Source organism: Drosophila arizonae, chromosome 2 (genome assembly GCF_054131065.1).
Source record: "Drosophila arizonae isolate 15081-1271.41 chromosome 2, UAZ_ARI_1.0, whole genome shotgun sequence".
In the NCBI taxonomy this organism is placed as follows: Eukaryota; Metazoa; Arthropoda; class Insecta; order Diptera; family Drosophilidae; genus Drosophila; species Drosophila arizonae.
The window spans coordinates 5,905,875-5,933,507 of NC_142922.1; the positions used below are offsets into that span (position 1 = coordinate 5,905,875).

At 38.9% G+C, this 27,633-nt stretch overlaps 3 protein-coding genes across 8 annotated transcripts; 2 read left to right on the forward strand and 1 right to left on the reverse strand.

The window, feature by feature from the left end:
• The first annotated feature begins 407 nt into the window (after positions 1–407).
• twin (CCR4-NOT transcription complex subunit 6-like twin) lies at positions 408–23,484 on the forward strand. Of its 5 annotated transcripts, XM_089462939.1 has the most exons (9): positions 408–592; positions 838–1,206; positions 1,696–1,729; positions 2,342–2,476; positions 2,562–2,748; positions 2,822–2,997; positions 21,060–21,128; positions 21,654–21,966; positions 22,024–23,484. In XM_089462939.1, exons 3-9 carry the CDS (start codon positions 1,723–1,725, stop codon positions 22,799–22,801), a joined length of 1,665 nt encoding a protein of 554 aa, XP_089319065.1. In that variant the 5' UTR covers positions 408–592; positions 838–1,206; positions 1,696–1,722; the 3' UTR covers positions 22,802–23,484. The 5 variants fall into 5 exon arrangements, with proteins under 5 accessions (XP_089319065.1, XP_017874492.1, XP_089319066.1 ...); XM_018019003.2 differs by lacking the exon at positions 838–1,206; XM_089462940.1 differs by lacking the exons at positions 838–1,206; positions 1,696–1,729.
• Positions 3,006–8,345, forward strand: LOC149270239 (uncharacterized). Its single transcript, XM_089462938.1, has one exon. It carries the CDS (start codon positions 4,614–4,616, stop codon positions 6,723–6,725), a length of 2,112 nt encoding a protein of 703 aa, XP_089319064.1. The 5' UTR covers positions 3,006–4,613; the 3' UTR covers positions 6,726–8,345.
• Positions 22,427–27,607, reverse strand: LOC108621588 (NFX1-type zinc finger-containing protein 1). Of its 2 annotated transcripts, none has more exons than XM_018019001.2 (5): positions 27,335–27,607; positions 26,282–27,267; positions 26,059–26,226; positions 24,977–26,002; positions 22,427–24,911 (listed from the first exon to the last, which is right to left on the reverse strand). In XM_018019001.2, exons 1-5 carry the CDS (start codon positions 27,462–27,464, stop codon positions 24,477–24,479), a joined length of 2,745 nt encoding a protein of 914 aa, XP_017874490.1. In that variant the 5' UTR covers positions 27,465–27,607; the 3' UTR covers positions 22,427–24,476. The 2 variants fall into 2 exon arrangements, with proteins under 2 accessions (XP_017874490.1, XP_089319061.1); XM_089462935.1 differs by having other exon boundaries at positions 26,282–27,245; positions 27,335–27,476.
• Positions 27,608–27,633: the final 26 nt, after the last annotated feature.

Below are 27,633 nucleotides of genomic sequence, written 5' to 3' on the forward strand. Positions count from 1 at the left end.
TATCGTTGTATCACCTAATCTATGTACATCCGAAAACATATTCGTAATCATTACTTCATTGCTTACGCATGCAATAAAAAAATAAACAAATAAATAAATGATAAACTAAGTGTAATTAAAGTGTATGCATGTTAATATGGAATAAATATGAAACAAATAGTTTTAATAATATAATGATGCCATTAATTTTTAAGTTCATCATTGATTATGTTAGCTTCATGTTAAACAGAATAGAAATTAATATTAAGAGCTTTAACTTGATGTTTTATTTGGACTACAGGATCTTTAATGCTTTGTATATTTTTCTTCAGTGTGACCAGCATTTTTCAATATGATCAATTTATGAGCTACAGATTTTAAGAGTCGCGATCAAATAAATATGTTAATACTGCAATTTCGCGTTTTTCTGCTTCTTCGTTTTGGTCACATAGTGTAAAAGAGCGTGTGCAAGAGATATACGAAAAGAGAAAAGTTTGTCGCAGCTAAGTCACGAATATAAAGAAAAATAGTTTGCCAGCAAAAGAAAGAATATTATTTTTAAAACAACCATATAAAGTGGCTGAAAAAGCACATAAAAAATTTAATTGTGTTTGTATGTATACATATGCATGGTGCATCTTTCCGTAACTTTGTGCATGTGTGTGTGTGTATATGTTTTTTGAGTGTTTATACGTGCTTGTTTTGTTTTGATTAAATCAGTTTGTTGTAAATTATTTGTGTAAATAAAAAATATTTGAAATATCTTTCAAAATCGTTATTGTTAAATATTAAATTTAATGTATAGTTATATCTAATTTCTTCCCATTTGCAATATACATATACTCTGCGGACAATAAGTGGCAACTCCAAGCCAACATGTATACAAAAACAAGAAGCGACTATGAAAACGAATCGCACAATAAATAAATGGAAGGCAAACGCGCAAAAAAGAAAAAGCGACCCAAAACGAGAAAGAGAATAAGCAATTTCGTCGCTTTTGTACAAAATTTATAGTTTCGCGCATTTCAGTCAACAACAACATTTGTACAAATACACCAAAGAACAAGAATAACAACAAAAAACTAAAAAAAAAGGAAAAATCAACCGTTTAGTATTCAAAATTGTTTGGTAATTCAATGAGAAGGCGCGAGTGAAGAGGCGGCAAGAAATAAAACTCAATTAACAGAACTGAGCAAGATAGAACTAACATAAGAATATAAATAATAGGTAAAGAGTGCTGGGTATATTTAACATTAATTCGCGTCTCCTTCACTACCCCGCTCAAAATCTGCAGCCTTTTTACCTAAAACGCGATGTGTACATTATACAGATTTGTATGTATGTAAATATGTACATAATACATATATGTATTTATGTATATATACATAAAGCTTTGCCGCCTTAACCTAGCTGCAATTTGCATTGAAATCGTATTTATCCATTGCCTTCACCACCAAAAGACATTTGAATTGTTTCTTAGCACTACATAAATACATACTAATGCATATCTTGATGTGTGTATGTATGTATTTATATACATAGATAAAAATTGATATCAATTTTGCGCGCGCGCTTGCAAAATCGTATAAGAATTTTTTTTTTTACTTTGCCTTTTGTTCTTAAACATCTGTGTATGATTTTTGTTTGCGAATGTTTGTCTGTGTTTTCGTTTACTAATACAAATAATAATTCAATCACTTTGTTAATATTTTGCAGAGACGCTTAAATCATCAGGCGGTTATTATGAAAGGTTATGATTTGTTTCAACATCCTTCCTCTACATTCATAAAAAAAAAACAGTAAAACATTTATCTTTGGATTACCGAAGATTAAATACCCTTGCAGATGTGTGAACGGCCTTCAACTAAGTGTTGTAAATAATTGAATTGAAACCAACTACATATCGTCGAAGGGCATATGATTCATCGTAACTCAGTTAATAGGAAAAATGTGGGGGTCTGATAAGAAAAATCAAATAGTAATATATTAATGTTGATGGCCACTTGGTTTGCTTTTGTCCGATAATTTAGTCTGATAAATCTACCAAAAGATCTATAATTAAGAGACTCAGCTCCCATTAAGAACATGTATCACTTGATGTATTGCTCACACAATGACGAATGCACTTTCTGCAAGGGAAATGCAATGATTTAACAAATTATATATATATGTGCATATGCAAACATATATGTACGTAATTTTTGTTGCCGTTGCCGTTGCCGTTGCCTAGCCGGGTTTTGTCTCCTAACATGAGCCCTAACTTGCTAAAATGAAACCAAAACAAAAACAACAACAGCCATAGCGCAACTTCCCCTAACCAACAAGTGTCAAAAATAACTGACGGTGTTTCTCCACTATTCAGGAACAGGGAATTACTATAAAATGTCTCGTAACAAAGACAAATATGACAGCACGAATAGACGGCAGCAGATATTTCTGTCTGCCGAGGATATTGCCGCTGGGAAGAAGACAAATTGGACTGGGCTCGAAATAACGGGTATGTAAAATTGTTAAAAAAAAAAAATAAAACAAACATTTAATAATCATTTCATTATTAATAATCCTTTGTTAATTGCTTTCAGGCTGCGTGCGAAATATCAGTCCCACTTTGTGGGAGTTTGAGCATCTGACAGCCCTCTATCTGAATGACAACCAGCTGCTTCGACTGCCAGCGGATGTGGGCATGTTGGTTAATCTGCGAACACTTGACTTGTCCAGCAACAAGTTACGCAGTCTGCCCGCTGAGCTGGGCGAGCTCATACAGCTGAGGTGGGATAGCTTCATCCACATTTCATATAATATTAGTAAATGCTAATCTAATTTGATTCGTTTATATTTCCAGAGAGCTGTTATTGAACAATAACTTTTTGCGTGTGCTGCCATATGAAATTGGCAAGCTGTTTCATCTGGTCATCCTCGGTCTGATGGGCAATCCGCTGCAAAAGGAGTTCATGAATATCTATAATGAGCCAAATGGAACGACAAAATTGTTGAATCACATGCTGGACAATTTATCATGTGAGTGCTGCTATTTCTATATATTGAAAAATGTATTTGTGTGGGTGTGTGTGTGAGTGAGTTAGTGAATGTGCGACCTCCTGTCTGTGTGTATGCGAGCATATGGGCAAAAAGGAAAGTTACAAAAGGCTCGTGAAAAGAGAAAGTTCTCATGTGTTGTAAATGTCGATATATATTTTTTGTGAATACCCTTACAGACAGTATTACGACTGAGTAATAAAATTTGCAACTCATTAAAGGACAGATTCGTTTATAAATACATATATAATCTTGATTCAGAATGACGAATTAAGTTGAGGCTCTTTTGTTAAATGCATTAAGCAACAAATTTGCTTAACTTCGTTACAGTCATTTAGTGTAGAGGTGTTTAGGTGAATAAGTTTTAAACAAATTAATGATATAATCTAAATTGGCTGCACCACTTTAAGCAATATACATAACTTATAAATAGTTAGCAATACAGTGTCATGTTATTTCCATTGAAACTGAACCGAACATATCATTTACTGTATATACAAATAATGCTTTGTACAGAACCAAAACATATGCCCATTGTTTGTTTTTATTCTTCCCCCAAAAATATACAGATATCATTTGCGCTTTTATTGCGAGGGCATATGTTTATAATTGCCTATTATGTTGTAGATCAATTAAACATTTAGTCATATGTACGGATAATTTTTGTCAACGTATTGCTATTTTCGTGCTAGAGTATTTAATTATCGGCACATCGATCATATTTTCTTTTTCTGTAATGCAAGCCATGGTTGACAGGATGGCTAAAAGCGCAACCGGTTTGCGATCGCTCAATTGGGCAATTAAAGTTCAAACTCATGGCTTTTTCTTAATAATAATGGCAATAGCATAAGCATGAGGCAGACATCAATTATAATTTAATTGAATGTAAGCGCCAAAATCATATGCAACGCAACTAACATACAACACCACCAATGGCAACACAAAAGCAACACTGCATGACCTCGACATGCAAAGCTGCTGGACGTTGGCCCGAGCTGCAGCAACAGCAGCTTTACAGAGTGAGAGAGAGAAAGAGAGTGTGAGCTTAAAAGAGAGTAAGCGCCAAAGATTGTGTGTGTATGTGTGAGAGTAACCGATAGGGAGAGTGAGAGCGTAAGCGCGGGCATAACGGCTTCAAGTGCGTTTACTGTTAGGCCGGCAAAGCTCGTGCACGAATGAAATTGAATTCACTGGCTTCAGTCTGCCACAAGCTTGGCTCGCGAGCGGACGCTTCAAGTCTGTAGTTGAGCGTAGTCGAAACGAGTTTATTAACTGTCGCGCCGTCTCGTCTTGTCTCGCTCCCGTCGCTGGCTGCGTCTGCGCCAAGTGTTTCGTAATTTCGACAACAGCAACAGCGGCAACAGTTGCTGCTGGCTGGGCGATCAACAGTTGTGCCAGTTTCTTTTATGCAGTTCACTTTTCATACGCTTTTCATTTCGTGCGAATTTTCGTTGCCGCGTGTGGAAATGTTTTTCGCAATGGCCGTCTGCATGCATTGAAGTGTTGAAATTGCAAACGCGGCCAAGTGATGTGCGATACGCACGGTAGACCAGGACAACTGACGCAGCTACCAAGTGAGATACGAACTAGGCAGGATTATGAGATCGCATGTGGCCGTTTATCGTGCACCAGAAAACGCAAACGGTTGCCAGTTCGCTAGATACGCGCTCCACGCGCCTCCCACGCGTCAACAGCAGCAGCAGCAGCATCAACCCCTACAGCCGCACGCGCTTTGGAATGCTGCGCAACCCACAGCTCCTGCTGCCTGCTATAATTTGCATCCGCAACTGCAGCACCATGCCCTGTACCATGCATCTGCAGGAGCAGGTTCAGGCGCAGGGGCAGCGGCAGTGCCACAGCCTCAACAGCTGCTGGTGAATCAGCAGCGCATCAATGAGTGCGCCGGCATACCGCTTATATCGAATGCCTGCAGTCACCTAACCCCAGCACAGCGTCATCGCCTGCTCCGCAAGTCGGGCAAACCGTGGCCGGCCGCTGGTGCACAGTCCATGTCCCAGCTGGCGGTGCATGCGCAGGGACAACCGTTGCTCCAGAGCGTCAAACAACATCATGTGCAGTTGCACCACCAGCAGTTGTCGCCGCAATCCTGGCCGGCGCATGCTGCCAGCTATCAGCTGCCCATGCGCGTAAACAATTTTCAATTAACGGACAAATCACGCATGTTGCGCTATCAAAATTCGGCTCCAGCAGTGCTCAGTGCCCAGGAGCAGCAGAAGACCCTAAACAGCATTGGCAACCACAACAACAACATCAACAACAATAGCAGCAACAGTAGCAGTAGTAGCAGCAGCAGCGGCAGCAACAGCCATTGCACTGGCCAGGAGCAAACGTCGTCCGCGACGGACACCTGTCTGCCGCGCATCATAAAGCCGCGCAAGCGTCGCAAAAAGGATCGCAAGCCCGCTAATGGAGTTTTGCTTAAAATGGATGCGGATTTACAGCCGAAACTGCAGCAGCAGCAGCAGCAACATCAACAACAACAGTATCAACATCAACCTCAACATCATCCCCATCAGCATCCCCATCCGCAACTGGCGCATCCCCATCCTCATCATCATCAGGCTCTCAATGCAGTCAGCTATGCACAGTTGCTGCCCATGGCCAGAGATCGAGGCATGCAGCATGATCATAGCCATGGCGTTTGCTTCTGCCGCGACTGCGATCCTTTGCGTTCACTGTGGGATTATCCGTTGCGTCGCTCGCTGTCGGATGCCTCCTCCAGCGGGCAGGGCGCAAGTAACTCGAGCAATTCATCAACGTCCACGCACTCGGATAGCTCATGCGCCAGCTCGATTTGCTCCCAGACGCTGCCTAACAATTTTGATGAGACGGAACATTTTGCGCCCATCACCGGCGACAGCAGTCGCGCCGAAATTGTGGGCGTCATTGGCTCACAGCGCAGCAGTCACGCCCACACAGCATCAGCAACAGCAACGGCAACGGCAACAACAACAACAGCTCCGGCATTGTATCTGAGCGACTCGAGCGACTCGGGCTATGGCGACATCCTAAGCGGCATGAATATTGCCAACGATCTGTTTGCTAGCTGCTTTGGCACTGCGGCTGCTGCCAACGCAGCCGAAACGCTGCTCGACGAGAGCATCAACGAGATTTCGCGCAAGCTGATCGAGACATGCGCCGTCAACGAACCTCCGCCAAATGAGGCGGACGCCAGTGGCGGCGTTCTGGGCTGTCGTGGCGAGGGCATTGCTGGCGACAGTGACAGCTGCTCAGCATCTGCCAGCGACAGTGGCTTGGATAGTGCTGGCAGCTATAGCTCTGAAGCGCTTGTCTTCAATTTTGAGCATTTGAATCTGATGGATACAAATTTTGTGACGCCCACGGCTTTGGATTTTCTCCTAGACTGCAACAACAACAAGAGGAGCGACAGCAGCAGCAGCAGCAGCAGCAACAGCAATGCTGAATGCAAGGCAACGGCACAGCAGCAACAATTTTACAACAATTGCTTTGACTTGGTGTGGTGCAGCAATGGCAACGGCAACGGCAACGGCAACGGCAATGGCAACGCCAAAAGCGACAACAACAACAACAACAACAACAACTGCAGCAGCGACAATATCGCAAGCCAAATGACAGCTGGCAAAGGCGGCGATAGCAATGCCACACCCACAACCTTAATACTGGGCACGGTTGGAAAATTGAAGCCAGCATTTTCCACCATCTCGTGACGATAAACTAATCACACATCAACGAAATCCAAACCAAAACCAAAAGCCCACGAAACCATTTGGCTGTTGCTGCAGCGGTTGTTGTAGTCGTCATTGTTGTTGTTGTTGTTGTTGTTCATTTTGGTTAAATTTCCCTGTTGGGATTTACGATCGACACGCTTTGGCGTCGCATTGGAAATTTGAGCTAATTGCCAAACAGTTTTCATGTGGGTTGCGTTTGCGTGGGCGTGTGCGTTGCATAACCAAAACCGTTAACCCACAAATGAAGCGAATTGTCGGCTGAAGAGAAATTGAAACGAAACGTAGTGGAAAAAGAAACAAAAAAAAAAAAAAAAAATAAAATAAAAATAAAAATGAAATAAACGAGACATTGAAATTAATGCGCCATGGGCGCAACAACAACGCCAACAATTGGCGATATGACTGAAGATGTCTGCGCTGGAAACCTTGTAGATCTGTCTATATAAATATACATATATACATATATATTTAAATATATATAAACATATAGGTATATATGCATATGTACAAGCTACAACTTTCACTTTCACTGCGGCGGAATCGCTTTGTTTTTGCTCAGACAAGCGCCGACTCAACCACAAAGACAACATCAGCAACCACAGCAACAACAACAACCACAGCAACAACAACAACGAAAACTCTTATGCAGATTTTTAGCCGCAAAACTAATAGAAATCGTGCCTTGACAAGAGGCCCAGCTAAAAAAAAAAAATAAATAAATAAATTGTAGATGCGAATACTACACACAGCTGCAACAGTGTGTAGATCTATCAGTTACACTCTATATACCGCATATATAAATATATAGATATATATAGTTATATATATCATAAGCAATGACGCATACTTCATACAAAAAGCTAAACATTTTCTGGCAATTGTTTTAGTTTTTTTTTCTGCTCTCTTTTGTTATTTGTGCATAAACGTTTAGTATTTAAGTCTTTTGAGATTGAGTCGAAACATAGAAAACAATCCATAATTGACTGGCTTAAATCGGTGATCTATTTGTTAGACATAATTAGATGGCAACGTAAATAATTGGTCAAGAAAATCGAGGGTAATCAATTCAGTTATGCTTCAGGAAATATTGATTTTAATGCTTAACATAAATATATATATATATATATATGTATATATATATATATATATTTGTTTCACTTTCTTAGCATTTTCGCTGTTCGCGTTGGGCTCTTGGTTTTTGTGACCTCAATTGTTTGCCTTGCTGCGCTAATAATTTGTTTCTAATTAAGTCACGTTCCTAATTAACATATGTCTTATTTGAAATTTGTATTTTTGGGTATTTGTAGTTTTCGTATTCGGTGTGTTTCTTTGTATTTTAGATAAGATTTATTTGATAGAGCGCTACGAAGTGAACTTTTCTTAGTTATCTAAGTTATTTATATATTTCGAATTTAATTAAATCGAAAATGCTGTTGAGACAAATCACACGCACTGATCTCTGGCAAATGTACTCGAATCGAGTTCGGATCATAATACTATATGTTCTCAATATATAGAAATACATTTAGGGTTGTCTTTTGCAATCGTCAAATTATAAAACTATCAGCATGATTTGATTTATTTATATTTCGTCTAAAACATTTTGGTTTTATTTTTTTATACTTTTTTTCTTTCATTTAATTTTTATGCTACATGCATAAAAGTTTTTATTTACCATTTATCATATATTTGCTAGCACTATATATTTTCATATTAATTATCATTCATTTCAAGTATAAGATTTTCGAATCATTCAATTGATGCTTTCGAGTATTTAGTATTCATTGAAATGAATATATTCATTGCATTCGCTATTATCTTTGGATCTGCATTAACCTATTATTCACTTGACTGAATTAGCACTCATTTGAAATTGATTCTTGGACCGGCTTTTCGCATCTTTGCAGCTGTTTTCATGAAGGTTAAGGTTTGTCGGCTTATCAATGGAGCCGCGCTTTTTAATTTGTAAGACACTTTTTCCAATTATGCGAAGCTCTGATCACTGAGCATAAAATCTAAGACAACAGCAGCAGTAGCAGCAGTAGCCCTAGTTACCTGCTTATTTAGCAGTTGGCGCCGAGTAAAAGTTTTCGCCTTTTTTAATTAAAAGAAACTCACGAGCTTGTCTAGAGTTTTCCATTGGTGATGTTGTTGCTGTTGCTGCTGTTGCTGCTGTTGCTTGGCATGCTGGAAAAATGTCACAGTTTTCCACGATCAATCCGAGTTCCGGCCAATGGCGGGGCCGCCTGGTATGGTGCCGGCTGCTTTTGTTACCATTCCCCACATTAAAAGAAAAATTATTGCTCGCAACTAATTTATTTAATTAAGATTTTCACTAGCTTGTAATTGTAATTGTAATCGTAATTGTGTTAAAATAAGCTCAAATGTATTTTTATCATTTATAATTGTTTTTGCACAAATAACAAAATGATGGCGTTTTCTTTAAAACATTACTACTATTATAATTATTACTATTACTATTATTATTATCATATAGTTACATACATTGTACTTCACATCAAACTCTCATTCCATTTAGCTTTAAGCATCTTTATTAAGTTTGATTCTTGTTGCTCGCACAATACTGCAATTATTATTTATTTTGATTAAGCGTGAACGAGAGCTCAATAAAATATATAAATAAACGAAAGAAAGAAAAAGCATTGATTGTCTGTGGAAAAGTGTTCAAACAAAAGGCAAAGGCAAAGGCAAAATGAAAGAAAAAAGATAAAAAAAATCTGATTACTATTTTGATAGCCCCGAAAAGTTTGTTTTCCTCAGTGGCTCAGTCAGCCACAAGATTTCTAATGGAGCACGTTCGAGCCGTTGTCGACGATTTCAAAATAAACAAACAGACAAACAAATAGGCAAGTCCGGACTCCGGAGAGACTGACAAATAAACATACACTACTCAACACTGGAGCAGCGATCTTGGGACCGGGGCTGCACTTCAGAATGAACTTTCCAAAACATTAGCCAGCCCAGCGAACGAACTATTTTTGCTTTGTTTTTGTTTTTGTATTTTTTTATGATTTTTACAGCCACCCAACTTTGAATTGCTGCGCAAACTTTGAACCATCTCTTTTGCTCTCTCTCTCACTATCTCTCTCTCTCTCTCTCTTTCTGTGTGTGCGGCTACCTTTCACCTGGTGTCGCTTCTATTTCCACTGAGAGCAACGGCGGCAGCTCTTATTGAAAATGTTCGCAGAGATCCGCTGTAACAACCGTAACTGGCGAATTAATTTCTTTTTGTGCGTCCACAAATTGCCGGTCATTTGGCTAATTAATGTCTCTATTTTAGGTTTAAGGTCTCGTCATTTTCTTCTATTCATTTGGCTACAATAATTGCTGACCGGCAATAACAACAGCAACAGAGCCAGCAGCGGAATAAGGCGGTTGATTCCTAAAGAGCCCGCTTATATTCTAAGTCGCTTCTTTCAACAGCTTTGCTGACATCGGCTTCTCCCTCTTTCTCTCTCCCTCTCTCTGTCAGTCTGTTACTTTTGCTCTTTCTCTTAGTCTTGCACAACCCGGTGCCGGCAATCGTCCAACCGTTTGGGACGCGCTTCGAGTGGGTCAGTGGATAATTGGGTCATTTGCAACACTGTTTGCGCCATCACACCGGCAGCGGCCAGAGCCGGAGCTGGAGCCGAGGCCCCCTCAAACGACAATGAAGTGACGCCAGGCAGCCACTGGCTAATGTGTTTAGCTACGTCAATAAGTGCGTCGTCTCCTCCGTCTTGACGTCTCGGTCGCCAGGTCGTGTTCTCGTCGCCGCTGGCCAACGGAGCATTCCATAGTTAGCCCCGTCTTCTACAAGATATATGCTTGTTTATTGCTGTTTTTGCTTCAAGCCTCTACAATTTAATTGTTACCGAATGCCCTTTCAGTTAGATTGCATTAGTATTTTCATCACGTTTGCAATGCTCTCATTTACAATTAGTCGGAGATTTCGGTGTGAAATTATTTTCTAGGAAATTCCTATAAATTCTGTAGCTAGTGGAATATGTTATAAAAATAAAATGATTTCTTTTAATGGATATAAATTAAATTATAATTCTTAAATTATTTTCTTATAGGGAATATACCTTTGTTTTCAAAATGTAGAATGAGAATTTATTTTTCTTATATCATAAATGTCGAGTCTCGATGATTCGTACGCCGCTAAATCGAAAATCGAGATAAATCGAAAAAAATTCTATCGCCATGAATGAAATTAGTTCTCAATAATTCTCGATAATTTGAATTTCTGCGGGGAGGGGGATCCCCTCATTCTATATTTATGAAAATGATGCATAGTATAATTAGGCTTTCTCTTCATCAGTTGATGAGGACCTCAATCTCTCATAAGATTAGGCTTACATCGCGCTTTATATAGATTATCCATTGGCTACTAATTTTCTCTAAAGCTTAAACGCTCATAGTTTTAATCTATTTAAAATAATGATGCTTGTTAGCGTATTTATTTATTGGCTTTGGTTGATTTCTTAGCGGTTTTTTTTTTCTGCTCTGCGAATCTTTTAGTTCACCTTTTTATACCCTGAACCCATTTTCAATGGGAAATCAGGGTATAATGGTTTTGTTGAAATGTATGTAACAGGGAGAAGGAGGCGTGGCAGACCCCACAAAGTATATATATTCTTGATCAGGGTGACGAGCTGAGTTGATTTGGCCCTGTCCGTCTGTCTGTCCGTCTGTCCGTCTGTCCGTCTGTCCGTCTGTCCGTCTGTCCGTCTGTCCGTATGTATGAACGCGTCGATTTCAGAAGATATAAGAGCTAGAGACTTCAAATTTTTTTTAAAATGTCCGTAATTACAGCGCGCATATCAAGTTTATCATTAAAATTCGATAACTCATCCCGATCTTTTTTTATCGATAAAAAACCTTATCGAAAACCAGTTATAAAATTATATCTTCTACACCTTTATTGCTAGAGTCTCCAAATTTTTAATGTATGCTTATATGCAATTTATACAATTTCGGTTTTTGTTAAAATTTACCCCCCACCCTTAAATTCACCCCCTCACCCTCACTTTTGTAAAAAGCGTATTTCAAATACTAGAGACTTGTGCTTTGGCAATTACATGCATATCTATGTTATAATCATAATCTGAAAGTTTCATGATGATCGTACGTCCATAAAAAAAGTTATTAAACTATTAATTTCTCATAGTAAGCCAACACTGCAGCCCATGCGTGTTTATGCGTGGGTGCTTGTGTGTGTATGTGTTTGTGTATGTGTGTGTATGTGTTTGTGTATGTGTGTGTGTATGTGTATGTGTGTGTGTATGCGTTTGTGTATGTATGCGTGTGTGTGTGTGTATGTGTGTCTGTATGCGTGTGTGTGTATGTATGCCTGTGTGTGCGTACGTGCCTGTGTATGTGTGTGTGCGTGTTTCTTGTGTAAGCTGAAAGACGCGAAAAATTATTGAAATATCTATTGCTCCAAGGGTTCAGGGGATCTCGTAGTCGAGCAGTCTCGACTAGAGCTTTCTTACTTGTTTTCTTTTTGTTTTCTGATCGCAACGCGAATAATCCATTTGGCATGCATTTTTTCGCTTGCTTCAGCTAGCTGCAATTTCCATTTCTTGCCTCATTTGATAGATACAACGGCTTTTCCAATGAAATTGAAAGTTTTTAGTTTTTTTTATTTGCCCGTTCGGTCCACTAGACCAATAGCCCAGTTGCGAATGCGCAAGCCAAATAAAAGCCGGCTGCACCGCAAGCAAGCCGAACCAAGCAAAAAAAAAAAAAAGGCCAAATGTCTACGAAAAAGGTTACGCAAAATGTCAAACAGTTAAGAATCTAACGGCCACAAATGTCATTATTACATTTATTTTCCACTTTTAATGTCGTCTGCTCTGTTCGTGTTTTAAGCTGTTATTGCCTTCAGTCGTTCTTCTTCTTCTTCGTGTTCAGCTTCTTGTCAGAGCTGCTTCGTTTTCTGATTTTCACAGACATTTTGCTGGCGAAGCTTTTGAGGCCTTTACCTGTCCACATCGGAGCAGCTAGCTGAGCCATAAAGTACTACTTAGAAGTAGTTGGTAGATCTGTGCTTTATTTACCTGTCAGACAATGTAATGTGTGCGTGTGTGTGTGTGTGTAAGCCAGTTCATCAAGGTAATGCTGCTCGTTTTTATAGCTATGATATCTGGATTTAATTATATCACTGTGTAGAAGAGGTAAACAATTTATTTGGAAAAGATAGTTTGATTTAATGAGGATGACGAATTGAGCTAATGAAAAAACCAGAAATCTGTCTATATAGAAATAATCTACGGATCCGACGTATATACATCTATATCGACTATAACGTTCGATATAATTTCATTTAATTATCGATAAAAATAGAGATTTCATCTTTTAATTGAAGACGATTAAACCTAGAGGCTATACAGAGTTATTTTGGGATATTGGCATTAGGGCAACGTTTATGAATACTTTTATTTGTTTTCTTTGAAATCATAGCTCAGAGCATCTCTTATCTGGGTCATATAACCTGTAGCTATATATGTATATGTGTGGCTATAATATCATCAGACCGAAATTCTGAAGTTAAAACATAGAACAAGAACATTGTAATCGACACATCTTGACTGGGGAAGTAGAAATCTATTTAAGACACCGAAGTAAACTCACAGATGTTTAGCACGTTTCAACGATAATTAGCAAAGCAATTAACAAGAACAAACTAAATTATATGGACGACATGTGAAACTCGACTTTCTAGCATAGAACTTTGTATGTATGTGTGCCACATGAAGGAAAATGGGCCGTTATTACAGTTCTTAGATAAACTCTTCATATGTAATTGTAACTGCTGTACATGTAAAATGTTTCATTTATGTGAACTAGATTTTGTACTCATAAAAAAGTTAATTAGACTTACATTGGGCTTATTTATTTTCTAGACAAATCCAAGGTTGATTATATAAAGACATAAACGATCCATCTCTACTCATGCTAATGCCCGATGCTTGGCAATTGTTGTTCGATGTGCCATTAGCTTTATGAAATCATTCACATTCATTTGATTGCATCTAATGTCTTTTTCTGGTGGCTCAACGTAAAGCCCATGCAAGAAGCTGACGAAGAAGAAGCAGAGGAGCTGCCCTGCTGAGCTGAAGATGGTGTTAAAACTTTGGTAGCAGACGTTTGGACTCTTTGTGCTTCATTTGTGGTTGTTGTTGTTGCAGCTCTCTGGTTGGTTGTTGTTGTTGTTGTCACGAAATGAGCACAACATGAATTAATTTTTTACGTTTTTTTCTGCCTTTTTTTCTGTCCGTCTGTCTGTCTGTCTGTCGTGTCTGTCTGTCTTCTTTTCTTTTTGTTGGTTACAACGGTGGCTGTACAAATTTTGTTTCTTTATGTAGGTTTATAGCCAGCCACCATTGCTGTTGTTGTTGTTTTTGTTGCATTTGTTGCTGATGTCAGCGTTTTTGTGTGTTGTTTGTTGTACTTGTTGCTGCCTCTGCTGCCGCTGCTGCTGCTGCTGCTATAACTGTTACCTAATCGTTTAATTGGCTTAAGCCAGTTTTGTGCTTTTATATTTAATTTAATTTTGATGACAATTTATGCTTTGTAATGCATTATAAACGCGTCAGCGCCAAGTACCTCTACTTCTGCTCTGCTTCTTCGCCTCGTTATTGTTATTGTTGCTGGTGATGATTTATTGGAGCACATGCTACGAACCGGTATTTATAACTGCAATAACACATAATATTAGTGCCAAAAATGCGAGCGACAACAGCCACATTATCATTAACATTAACATTAACAATAACAATTCCAATAACAATAGTAATAATGTCATAAAAAGTAGCCGGTTAACTGATTCATTAATTGGAACGGGCGTGCACAGATCTTTTTTTTTCCACTTTTTTAACTCTCTTTGCAGTCCGCTTTATATTTGAGTCAGCCAACTGGGCTCCCCTCAATGTTAACTGTTTTTAATTTTGGTTCGCTTATTATTGTGGCTGTTGTTGTTGCCGATTACAAAATATGTATACAAGTTATATTTTTGAATTTTGCGCTGCGTCATTGCACACTTATGTGGGTCTATAGAGGGTATTTAAATTCTGTCACAAATGTTGTCTGGTTTGCTGCGAACGAGTTCTTTGCTGTCAGCAAAAGGCACAGTTTCTGCATAATTATAACATAATATATTAACATATTTTAATTGTCTTTATAAAATTTCATAACATTACTGTGTTCATTCCAAATTTCGATTTTTAATTTTAGTTCCCCTTTTGTATTCCACTTGTCTTTGCATTTCCGCAAAATTTCTTATAAATATGCATGAACAGCAACAAATCGGAAATGTTTATTTTTAAATTTTAGCAACATTTGTATCGAATTAATAAACAAATAATTATTATATCGTAAATTGTATGTTTTATTCATTTTTGTTTCTTTGCTTGGCTTTCGAATTGATTAGAACTTTGACCTGAGTGAATGTTACGATATATGTATATATGCTGTATTTTATAATATATTTATATCTAATGAATAACTAGTTGAGATATTCAATGACTGACTTTTTTCTTAATAATGAAGTACTGCCCATTATTGACTCCTCCGATCCATCGTAAATTCGGAAATTTCAAATGTTTATTTAAAGATCAATTTTAATATTGCTAATGAGCAACTATAGTAACTCTTACTTTCCTTAGTTATTTAACTGTGCGCAGTATTTCTGTCTCTAGCAAACTCCCCTGATAATTGCCTGCGTATTAGCTCCGCCTCTCTGTTGTATTATTATTATTAAATTGTTATTATTATTATTATTACTACTAGCGGTTTGTGTGTTTTCGTGTTGCGGAAGTGGCCCGTAGCCCGTTTTCGTTTTCGTTTTCATTTTCATTTTCTGTGTTTCTTATCAAGGTTGTTGTTGCGTAAAAGGAAGTGCAAATGATTAGAAAGTTGAATGAGCAGCCGCCAGGGCAAAATAAATCATGTACCTGAGATGCATACGAGGGCAAATTTACAAATTTCACCGCAACGAGAGAAAAACAAACGGGCTCAACATTTAATTTGCAGATGATTATTATAATCGAGCTTCAGTTATTTGAGCACACGTCTTTACCGCTAGAGTTGTCAAGTTTTGGCATTTCGCAACCTTCAAAACCCATTGAAAATGGGAAGGGTAAACAGAGCACCAGCTAGTATTTAAGAGATGAGTAGAATGATTACAGCATCAGCTCTGCATTGAGCTGCAGGATATCTTCTAAAGCGTTCTTACCTAAGCAGGTGACATAAGATAATGCTTTGATCTATAGTTAGGTTCATTTTTATAACTATTAACTTTACTATATATTTTGTATATCGTATATAGTTTAGTCAATCATCTGATTACCACGGCTATAGTGTATACATAGTCACGTCAAAAACATCTAACTTCTTCTAACATATAATTATAGTATAGAGTCTCATAGTCCCATAGTATAAAGTCCCATGTATAGCGATGCTTGGTGAAAATTTATTTGCTAAGTACTCTTCATGGATTTGATTTATTGTACACTGAATATATGCCAGATATAGTGGTACAGTAATATACACTCATTAGCCTCCTCATACATACATACATACCTATATCAAGCACTTTCTGTTGCGCTGCTTTCCTTTTCGCATATAAGGCAAACCGCTCGAAATGCCAATTTGTGACTTTAAGGGTTGCCCTCGCGTAAAAGTTGTCGCTTTGTTGTTGGGTGTTTTGCAACAGTGGCAGGCTGGCTGCTGGTTGCTTGCTGCATCGAGTGGCCAGGTCCCAGTCGCCGCCTCAGCCTCAGCCTCGCTGTTGCTTGCTTTCCAATTGGGGGAGAAAGTACGCGCAAAAGAGCTGAAAGTGGATCAGCGACAGAAAAAAAAAAAAATAATAAACGTAACCAAACCGCGTGGCAGCATCGCGTGAGTCCCAGACGCAGATGCAGCCACCGCAACTGAAACAGCAAAAGCAAAAGCAACAACTACTCCTACAAAGATGCCAAAGTTGTTGTCGAATGAAAGCCCACGCGAATGCGTCGTCCGGTTGCTGCTCGCTCGTGTTGTGGCACCACCAACACAACTGCAACAGTAGCCGACGCAGCAGCAGCAGCAGCAGCATCCTCAATGCATCAGCCATCAGCCACCGAGCACAATTCGTATCTGCATAATCATGGAGCGCGGACTCTTTCAATTGATTTTCCATGTGACGCAGCACAATTTGCTTGCCGCGCCGGAGCGGGCTCTGAGTCCGGCTTATTTTGTTAGACTTTTGAATATGGCGCTCACGATCGTCAGTGCGAGGAGTCATTCAGATCTGTGAGAGTCTGTCGAGTCAGTAAGTTGACCGTCAGTCAGATGCACGAGGGTTGCCCCTTCAATAGTTCTAGCAATTAACTATAACTAAGAAATAAATAAATAAATAGTATAAATAAATAGTATAAATAAATAATAAATTAGATAATTTAACTGAGTTTTGGAAGTTCGCGGTCTGCTTCAAAGCTCTAGAAACTTGGCTATTAAATTAAAATAAAACGGTTCCAAAGAAAGTTATTTATAGAAATGAATTATCGACATATTAACTAGACGGCATATTTATATGTATTCATTTTACACAGATAAATCGTATGGATAAAGATTTATAATACTCTGGTGATTTTGTTGAGAATGAACATACGAGTGTCTATCTAAAAATGATTATGATATCGGATCTTTTATTATACATATAGTTATATCATGATATAGTATATTATTTCTTTACTTAATTAGTTTAATATTATTGTTAGTTATTTTCTAAAATAAATGCATTTTTAACCTATATGATTTTATATGTACTAACAAAACTAGATTAGATAATTCTTAGGTAATAAGTTTCTTTGAAAACTTCACTAAAGACATCTTCAAACTTTTAGCTAATGAACAATTCACATTCGAATTTGAATTCTTTTAAGATCTAAAATACACGAACAAGAAAGATCACTTAAGTCAATAGTGCAATAATTTTGTTGTTGCTTAAATCAAGTTCGGTTTTCCTTAAGCATAATGTAAAGCCTCAGATCGAATGTTGTAGACTGTCCCATTACAATAAATTAGTTAGTCTACTTTAATCGAGTGTTGAAATTCACTGCATACCAAAGTTGGGTGTTCTTGTTTTGCTTTTGAAAACGAAGTGGAAATATGGCATGCAACGATTTTTGGGCAACTTTATAATCGGCAGTTAATTGATTTCAACTTGCTGCTGAACAAACGACCCTCGTGCTGTTGCAGTAGTCGCAGCCGTGGGCCACTTAACACTCGGTGACTGACGGGAGGGTGACTGATGCAGCCTCGATGCAGCATGTTATATGAAAAATGCTGTTCAACTGGTTTGAGTGTTGCGTTTGCCTCACATGGATATCTACATCTCTCTCTTTCTTTCTCTCTGGGTGTGTGTGTGTGTAAGTGTGGTGCACCTTAAATTCAGTTTCATTATTATGATTTCAATGAAAGATTGGGTTTTAGCTGCGATCAACTAGCGGCCAACGCCATTGAACATTGGCAGTCATTTGCAGTAGATGTTGCTGTGGCTATTGCTGTGGCTGCTGCTGTTGCTATTGCCACAAAAAGTGGTGCAAATGAAACGGGTTATCTAATTGCAGCTCAAACTGTGGCAAGTGGCGAGTTGACTTTTGTTTTCTATTCAGAGCAAGCCTTCTCCACATCGCCGTCGTCGCATGTTGTGCATACAAAATGTTGACGAGCTGCTGCTGCTGCTGCTGCTGGGTAAGGAAGGGTGGTCGGGTTACAGGCGGCAGCAACTGGAGCCAAAGACAGAGCCAAAGCAAGAGCCCATGCCAGCGATCAGGCTACCCGAGTTGGGTTGCTGTTGTTGTTAATCGCACCAAATTTCAATTTGAATTTCACTTTCTTTTTCGATACGCTCACTTGGGTTTTTGCCTTTCGAACTTTTGTTTTTTGTGCTTTTATTTTTTGCTCTCTCTCTCTCTCTCTCTCTCCCACTCTCTTCTTAATTTCTTTTGTTTGGGACTGCAGCAACAGGCAACGACCATGAAAACTTTTTTGTAGAAAGGGCCTGTGGTAGTAGCTATACAAAGTAAATAATATCAAAATATTGTACCTATCAAAAGATCAGACGCAATGTCTGTTATATAAATGTATAAATGCATATAAATCAGATTTTGTCTATACGATTTGAAATTTTATTTTACATACGTCTACAAGTTATGAGATTTATGTAAATATAGTTTTTAGCGACATATTACATCAATTAGTTACAATGTTCATTTGTGTAGGGTTTTAGATTAATTATAGTATTTATAGTAGTATAGTAATATACTAAAGGAAACGGTAACAAACCATTTAACATTATGTGTATTTATGACTTTATAATTCTGGATCATTCTATAGAGAAGATGAAGAGATGAAGAGAACGAAATCACAGCTTTTAACTTGCACAATAGAGATAATTGTTTATAACACAACAAAGTAGAAAACCAATACAAATAGTTCACTTCTTTTAGAAGAAATATTTATTTATATATTATATATATGCATATATGTATGTGCATTAGATTTGCTGTCATATTAGACCGAATGAGACACAGAACCCAGTTACTCATTCGAAGCAATAGCTCCTAAAAGGTATGACACATGCCAAAACAGATGCGACTCTTTAAGTACCCATTTATTCTTCAATTTGACGTTTCTTACTTCTCTTTTCTGTTTAGCACGTTCGCAAATGCCACTTGTGTTTTATATATTTGACGGTTTTGTAACCCATTTATCTATGAATAGTCACATTTGTGTGCTCAAGTTTTTGACACCCCCGCCACAACCCGCAGTTGTCTGCTTTATTTTTTGCCTCTGGTAATTACTCATAGGTTTGGCGAAATTATCGACTGGGCTGTACGTGTGTGGGCGAGTGTAGCTTTACTGGTAAAAGTTTCGTAATTCTGCAGTGCTCTACTCCTAAAACCCGAATGAAATAGTTGGCATTGAGCTTATTGTCAAGTTTTTGTCAATTGTTTTTTATTTTTTAAATATATTATTTAGTTATTATAAACATTTCTATACACCCACAAAAACAATATTACATTATTTTTTTTCTTTTTCTTTTTTTTTGTTCTTTTTAAATAATTTGTTGCATTCTGTGAAGCCATAAACAAAAAGTATTAAAAAAACTACTGAGGAGTATCCTCCACAAGCTGAGCAATTAAAATGCAATGCAAATTTAGTTAATTTCGATGTTAGAGGCAGTTAAATGAATGAAAATAAGACCCAAATACAACTAAAACGCAGTCGCCCAACAACTAAAGCAACAACAAAATTATGAAAAATCCCAAAGTTTATTAAAAAACCAAAAAAAAAGTAAAAACAAATAAAAAAAGTAGTGAAAGTTTTTCATCGTCTTTCGTCCGTTTGCACAAAATTAACAGAAAAGCAAAATACGAAAAACAATCGTAGTGTCTTCCAAATCAAAACAAAACAAAATTCAAACTCTCACACACTAGACACAAACACTCACACACACCGGCCAAGTGAAACAAAAGCAAAAAAGAAAAAACAACAACTGCGCCGACAACGCCGCCTGTTCGCTCGTGAGAGTCAATCGAGTACCAAGAGCGCGCGATCAGCTGCTGAGCAGACGACAGCGAGCGAGCAAGCAACAACAACAGCACCAGCAAACTGCAGCAACACGTTCGTTCCACGGACAGAGCATACGCAGACACGCTCACGCATAACGGCGCTAAATAGGCAGGCGATAATAGAATCGGCAGGCAGCAGAAGAAGCGATAGCGAAAATAACAGCTACATCCCCAAAGAAAATGGTGTAAGCCGATGCAGCAGCTTCAGCGGCAGTTGACGGCAACAAAAACGGCGAATAACAGGATTGGTGGCGGCGGGGTGGCACGCTGCGTCGTGACCCTCCCACACCCGCACGCGCACCCAAAGTCACAGGCACAGGCACAGGTCGTAAGCAGTTGGAGAAACCCAGGTATAGTGGAAATAAATACAACGCCAGTGACGCCGCCACCTGCCTGTCTGTCTGCCTGCCTGACTGCCATTTGCTAGCGAACCGAAGGCGGAAGCTATTTGATTGCTTTTGCATGTCACTTTCACCGCTCGCGAACACGATCACAACAACTACAACAATAGTAAAAGGCAGTGAAGAAGAGATCGCAGTGTGTCAGTGGGGTGTTCAGTTGTATATGTGTGCATGTGTGTGTGCGGGTGTACGGGTGCTAATTTCATAATCGTCTCTTTAACTTTTCCCCTCAACCAGTTCATCGAATATGCGACTAACGTTTGCTCTCTTTTCTCATTTCTCTACAGTTACCGTCAATCCACCGCCCCAGAGGCCATGGCTGCCGCTCGCTAAGCCCAACAAATCGCGACCAGCCTGTAAGTAAATGTTTAAATCGTAAAAGAAGACGATTAGCAAAATAATCTCAAATGAATTAACTACATATATACCTATGTATGAATGCATGCATGTGGTCATTAAAAAATTGCGTAGTTGCATTAATAGACAAGCTTAATGCAATCGCGTGCAGTATTATATAACACTAAAAAACTAACTGCCAAAATAGTGCGATGTAAAATATTCACAGATTTATCGATATATATTTTCTGTATCGATATTTAGATCATCTTCATTTTAATTTGAAATTTCGAGGCAAATACGACATCGTTTGCTTATTTTGCAGTGCGTTTTAATATTTACCTAAAATAAATCAAATCCGGACATAACTAATCTGAGCATTAATCACATTTGATTTTGGACAACTTCCATGTGGCATTCAAATACCTCAATTTAAATTTTAAAGATCCCACATTAACTATAAATTTAAAGAAAATACTAATAATATATAATGTAACCATAGGAAAAAATAAATATTGTTTTACTAAGTACATGTTAATTTGCAGGCATATTTACGGTTATGTGTTACAATGTGCTATGCGAGAAATATGCGACGCGGCAAATGTACGGATATTGTCCATCGTGGGCACTGGACTGGCAGTATCGGAAGAAATCTATTATCGACGAGATAAGGCATTATGCGGCGGACATTATTAGCTTGCAGGAGATCGAGACTGAACAGTTCTATCACTTTTTCCTGCCCGAGCTGAAGAACGATGGATACGAGGGTATCTTCTCGCCCAAGTCGCGTGCCAAGACAATGTCGGAAATTGAAAGAAAATACGTTGACGGATGTGCGATATTTTTCCGAACATCAAAGTAAGTCAAGTTTAGACTGTTATTCAAATAAAAATTAAAAACTGAATTTACTTGCAGATTTACGTTGATCAAGGAGCACCTAATTGAATTCAATCAGCTGGCCATGGCCAATGCGGAGGGCTCGGACAACATGCTAAATCGTGTGATGCCCAAAGACAACATTGGTCTGGCCGCCTTGCTTAAAGTGAAGGAGACCGCCTGGGAGCCAATGTCCGAGGTAACGCAGATCTCACAGCCGCTGCTCGTGTGCACCGCCCACATACATTGGGATCCCGAATTCTGTGACGTCAAGCTCATACAGACCATGATGCTGAGCAATGAACTGAAGACGATCATTGACGAAGCCAGCCACAGTTTCCGGCCTGGCCACAAAAACGACTCAAACAGTGTTCAGCTGCTGCTCTGCGGCGATTTCAATTCGCTGCCGGACTCGGGTGTGGTGGAGTTTTTGGGCAAGGGGCGTGTTGCAATGGATCATTTAGATTTCAAAGACATGGGCTACAAGCTATGCCTGCAACGGTTACTCTCAAACGATACCAATGAGTTTACGCATTCCTTTAAGCTTGCCTCCGCCTATAGCGAGGACATCATGCCGCATACCAACTATACGTTCGATTTTAAGGGCATCATTGATTATATTTTCTACACAAAGACCGGAATGGTGCCGTTGGGCCTGCTGGGACCTGTTTCTACTGACTGGCTGCGCGAAAACAAAGTGGTCGGTTGTCCGCATCCGCATATTCCCTCCGATCACTTTCCACTTCTAGTTGAACTGGAGCTAATGCACACTGCCAGCCAGCAGGCGCCACCAAATGGGCTGATCAATCGACGGTAGCAATAGACACGGCGCGGTAGGCCAACGAATATGGTGGTAACAACGACAACAACCACCATTCGGACAGCCTCCGGCAGTGGCGGAACGCTGCAGCTCAGTTATCCGGGATGCAGCAGCAGCGGCAACAGCAACAGCAACAGCAGAAACTCCAGCAACAATCAAAACAATAGCAATAGCAACAACAACAATAACAGCAACAGCAGCCACCGCCCAGCCACCCATGGAACAATACGGAAACCGCAAACCACGCCAACCATCGGATGAACCCAAATTGGGAAGAAACACAAAAACAAAACACAACATACCTCCCCCCATCAATCACCAAAAACAAAACACAACAAAAGGAAAATACGACCAATTTCAACGTCGAGAGCGCCGTTCATTAATAATTCAGTTGTATTCACTTATGAGTTCTAAGATGACGAAGTTTTAGAGGATCCGCTTCTTTGTGCGCTGGCTCGTCAAGTGCGTTCAGAATCCGACGCCCCATGGATGGATGACAGGATATCTACAAATTCGACCGATTATGCTATGGAGGCGCTATGACACGCAAACGGAGCTGCGGATCTGTCTATAAACATATATTTACTTGCTGCTCTTACACGCCGCGTTTCTCGTTCTATTTTATCAATTTTAGTTTCAGTTTTAGCATCGAATAAACTATATAAATACACATAATTAAATTACGTTCTTGTAAAACACAACATTTAGCATATTTCATAAGCTGACTCGCAAATATATACATACATACACACACATGCATACATAATGGACATACAACAAAAACAAAATAAGCTAATTTTAAGTAAAAAATTCAAAAGAAAAAAAAACTATTTTGTAAAAATTAAGCAAAAAGAGGAAAAAAAAAACAAAGTTTAAAAAAAAAAAACGATTTAAAAATACAATTGATGATAATTTTCAAAATTGCCTTAATTCGCAAACAATAACTGGGCCACAGAAAGGATTATAAAACTATATATACATACAAACATACATATATATATATATATCATGAAAGTGTTGAACAAATGCATAGAGAGAGCTGCGTTCTCTAAACATAATGTACATTCAGATTTATGCATATATATAGCTAGCTACATACATACAGATATATAAGCTACAGATACAGTTTATACAGTTACGAAGTCTGCAATTTTGAACTAAGAAATTACAGTAAGAGCATAATATAGTACATTTACAACAAAGAGTTGACAGGACAAATTAAATATATATATACACATATATATTATGCATTATGTAGAGGAGCAGCAAAAAGAAATTCTAAATATTGTTAACAGGCAGTATGGTATCGTATGTAATCAACGACAAAGAAAAACCAAGCGAGCAGCATACGCATAACTTTTCAAAAATACATTTTTGAATATAGTAATAGCCAACAATAAGATATAAACGTTAAAAAAGAAACAAGAATATCGGTTTGACAGCAACAACAGGTTCAATATAGTGAATATTAAGTGTATAATTCTTGACAACAAAATCAAATTCACCAATTTCATTTATCGTGCGGCGAACTTTGATTACAACAATTAATAATGAAAAGGAAACTGCAATTAGATTAAAAAGCAAACATACAAAATTTGAAAAACCAACGTATTTTATTTACATAACACAAGAATAATTCAAACAGCTTATAGCCATTGTCAAAATGGGTTCCCTAAGGAGTACTTTCAGTGGCCAACGGAAACACTGGGCCTATAGCATTTGCTGCTAGCAGCTTAGCATTGATAGCTCCCCAAAGTTCGGAATTGCCTTGCTGCAGCGTCTCCATGTTGCCAATCATATAGAGACCCCAACGAGCACGCGATAGGGCCACACAAACGCGGTTCGGTAATCCGAGAAATCCAATCTTTCCGGCCGTATTGCTGCGCACCAGCGACAGTAGAATAACGTTTGCTTCCAGGCCCTGGTAGCTATCCACACTGGTGACCAAATATCTATTTTGCCTCTTTTTCATTAATTGCGATTTGATGTATTCAACTTGGGCATTGTAGGGCGATAGTATTACAATGTTGCTGGGATCGTGTCTCAAATGTGCCAGTAAGTTCATCAACTCTTTAGCTTCATGTTTGTTTATAAAGGACAGGTCCATCTATAAATCAAAAGGATATAATTAAACGGCAATTCAAAGCAACCAATCAACACAAATATTCAAACCATCTGCTCCTCGGGATGCGTATGATTGACAAAGTACATATTCTTCGCCATTTTTGGCACATTTGGGTAGGCCTGCACCGAATCATCGGTGATAAGCTTATCATAGAAAATGGGTACCAAGAGCTCAGCAATACAGCTGCGCATACGATATTGCACATTGAGGACACTTGCGGGAAAATCGTTCGTAATTAGGCGCTCAAAGAGCGACACTTGGAGTCCTTGCTGCGTATAGTTTCCCGTATGTGGTTGCAGCTGCTTGTGATCGCCAATCAGTATGACATGCTCCGTATAGGGCGTCAGGCATGCCAGGATATGCGGTTCAGCTATCTCAGCAGCCTCCTCAAAGATAAAGCATTTGCTTTTAAGCAGACGGAATAAAAAGTTGAGCCGTGCAGCACATGAGGTTGTCATGGCTAGCAGAGCCTTATCGCGTGCCTGATGAAACTGGAATATTGTGCGCAGAGTATTTATCTTTTCGGCAACCAGTTGCAATTGCTCTCGTGTCGACTGTATTTCTAAATAGGCAGGTTCGGAGCCATCGAAATCGGCATGCAAAGTCTGCAATCGTTCAAATTGTTCCTTATACTCGCATTTGACCGACCACCATAGCCGTTTGAGGCGCGGCGGCACAAGGTGATCCTCGGTCATTAAGCGAACATTATATTTCTCGATTTCAGGCAAACGCGATTGATTCCCAAAGCGTACAATGCTGTCCGTGTACTGAGCGGCCTTCAGCAAGAATTTATCCAGCGAATCGTTTGTGTAGGTCAACACAACAATGGGCCCCGATTTAAGACGCTCGGCATTTTGCAGCAGAGTGTTGACCAGCTCTACGGATAAATGTGTTTTGCCTGTGCCCGGTGGGCCTTGAATAAGACAGAATTCGTTGCGAAGAGCAGCGCCTAAAGCGCCTCGTTGTGATTGATTCAGTTTCGTCTCCAGCGGCGGCTCAGCTGCCGTGAATGGCGTTTTATAATAAGTTAATTTAATATCTGGCCGGATATAAGCCGGTGGCCGAACATTAACCTGCGAAATTTCAATGATTAATGATAACATAAGCAAACTTAGCGTACTCCACTTACCTCACCCTCAACAATGTAGCGTCTCATAGGAAAATTATCCGCGCTGCAGGTACTTAGATAGTTGTGGACACGCAAATAGGGCTCAAAGAATACCGGTGTCTCGAACATAATCAAGGTTTTGTTATAGATATTACCAATATTGTACTGCTTAGCAATCTCCACGCTTCGCTAAAGAATATTTTAATTAAGAAACTGATCATCAGGGTAATTAAAACAAACTTACATATCCTTGTCGTATCATATCCGGACTAGTATACGCTACAGTGGCTAAAATTAGATTATCAAAATCAAAGCTGGTGGTGAAGCACAGCAAAGTTCCACCCTTAACATTCTGTAGGTAATTGATATCATCTTTATGAGGTGCAACGAATTTCATGAAAATTAAACTATTTCGGTCTGCTTCCTTAAATACTGGATTCAATATTAGCTGTGTTTGGGGGAAAAGTAGATTTTGCGTCACCAATTCGTCGAGGTTATTCTTGGCACGAAGGCGCTGTACGTATTTACGTAATGGCTGCATAAAGTCCTCGCACAGCAGTTGACGGTGCCAGTCTATGTAGCGAGCGACGTCGACAGTGTTGGGTGCAGGTGCAATTTTAGCTTCGGTATCGACGGTATCAATTCGTAATAATTGATCTAGATTAGGATAGATTTCGTTCTTTACATATACAACACTGGGCAAAACCTGCAAGTCTTTGACGAATTCCACACACAGCGGATGTTCTAATAGCTGAGGGATTTGACAACTGGAGATCAACGTTTTAAAATGTTCGATTAGTTCGTATCCAGATGGCTGCAGTTTACCCATCCTGTGAGCACGAATGAGCAAATTTTTAACGCCACGCAGCAACAATTGAGTTTCATCATCTAAACTATATTTGGAACTTGATTCAAAGACTTTCAGGGCGACGCGTTTAATGTGCTCGAAGAGCGCCGATTGCGTGGCAAAACCAGAGAGAAATTGATCATCAAAACCGCCCAACTCCAATTGACAAAGTATCGACAGTATTTGCACATATTGAACAACACGTTTGTGAGAATCATTGGACAGTATCTGATCTTTGAAGAGATTACGCGGTCCGGACATCAAGTAGAGGAACATTTCGAGTGCCGTCATCTTCAGTGCCTTTGCAAATTCAGCGGTAGTAAAACGACCGGGACTTTTAGCATCTTGTGGGTCATCGAAACTAAGTTGTTGAAGATAACTGTCTATTTAATATTGATATAATATATTTGAAAATTATATTTAGCTTTCATTTTAGTTTTATTTCCTTACTAGGTCTGTCGCAAAAGTCAATGCGCTCCTGGTGTGTCTCATTGACAACTTGTTGCTTTAGTTGTTGCTGTAGATTTTCCACTAGCTCATCCTCGTCCTTGTTGAACCAATCGTCATCAGAGTCAGACATAGCGAATTATTTCTTGTCTACGTGCTTCAAACTTCACAAATTTAATGGGAATACCGGGTTTTGTATGCAGTTTTAGAGTTGCCTATCGTTTCATTTAGATAATAGCGATGTGCCATATTTCGATCAACATATTGATAACAAGTATTTTATAAGTAAGTCATGAGTGCGA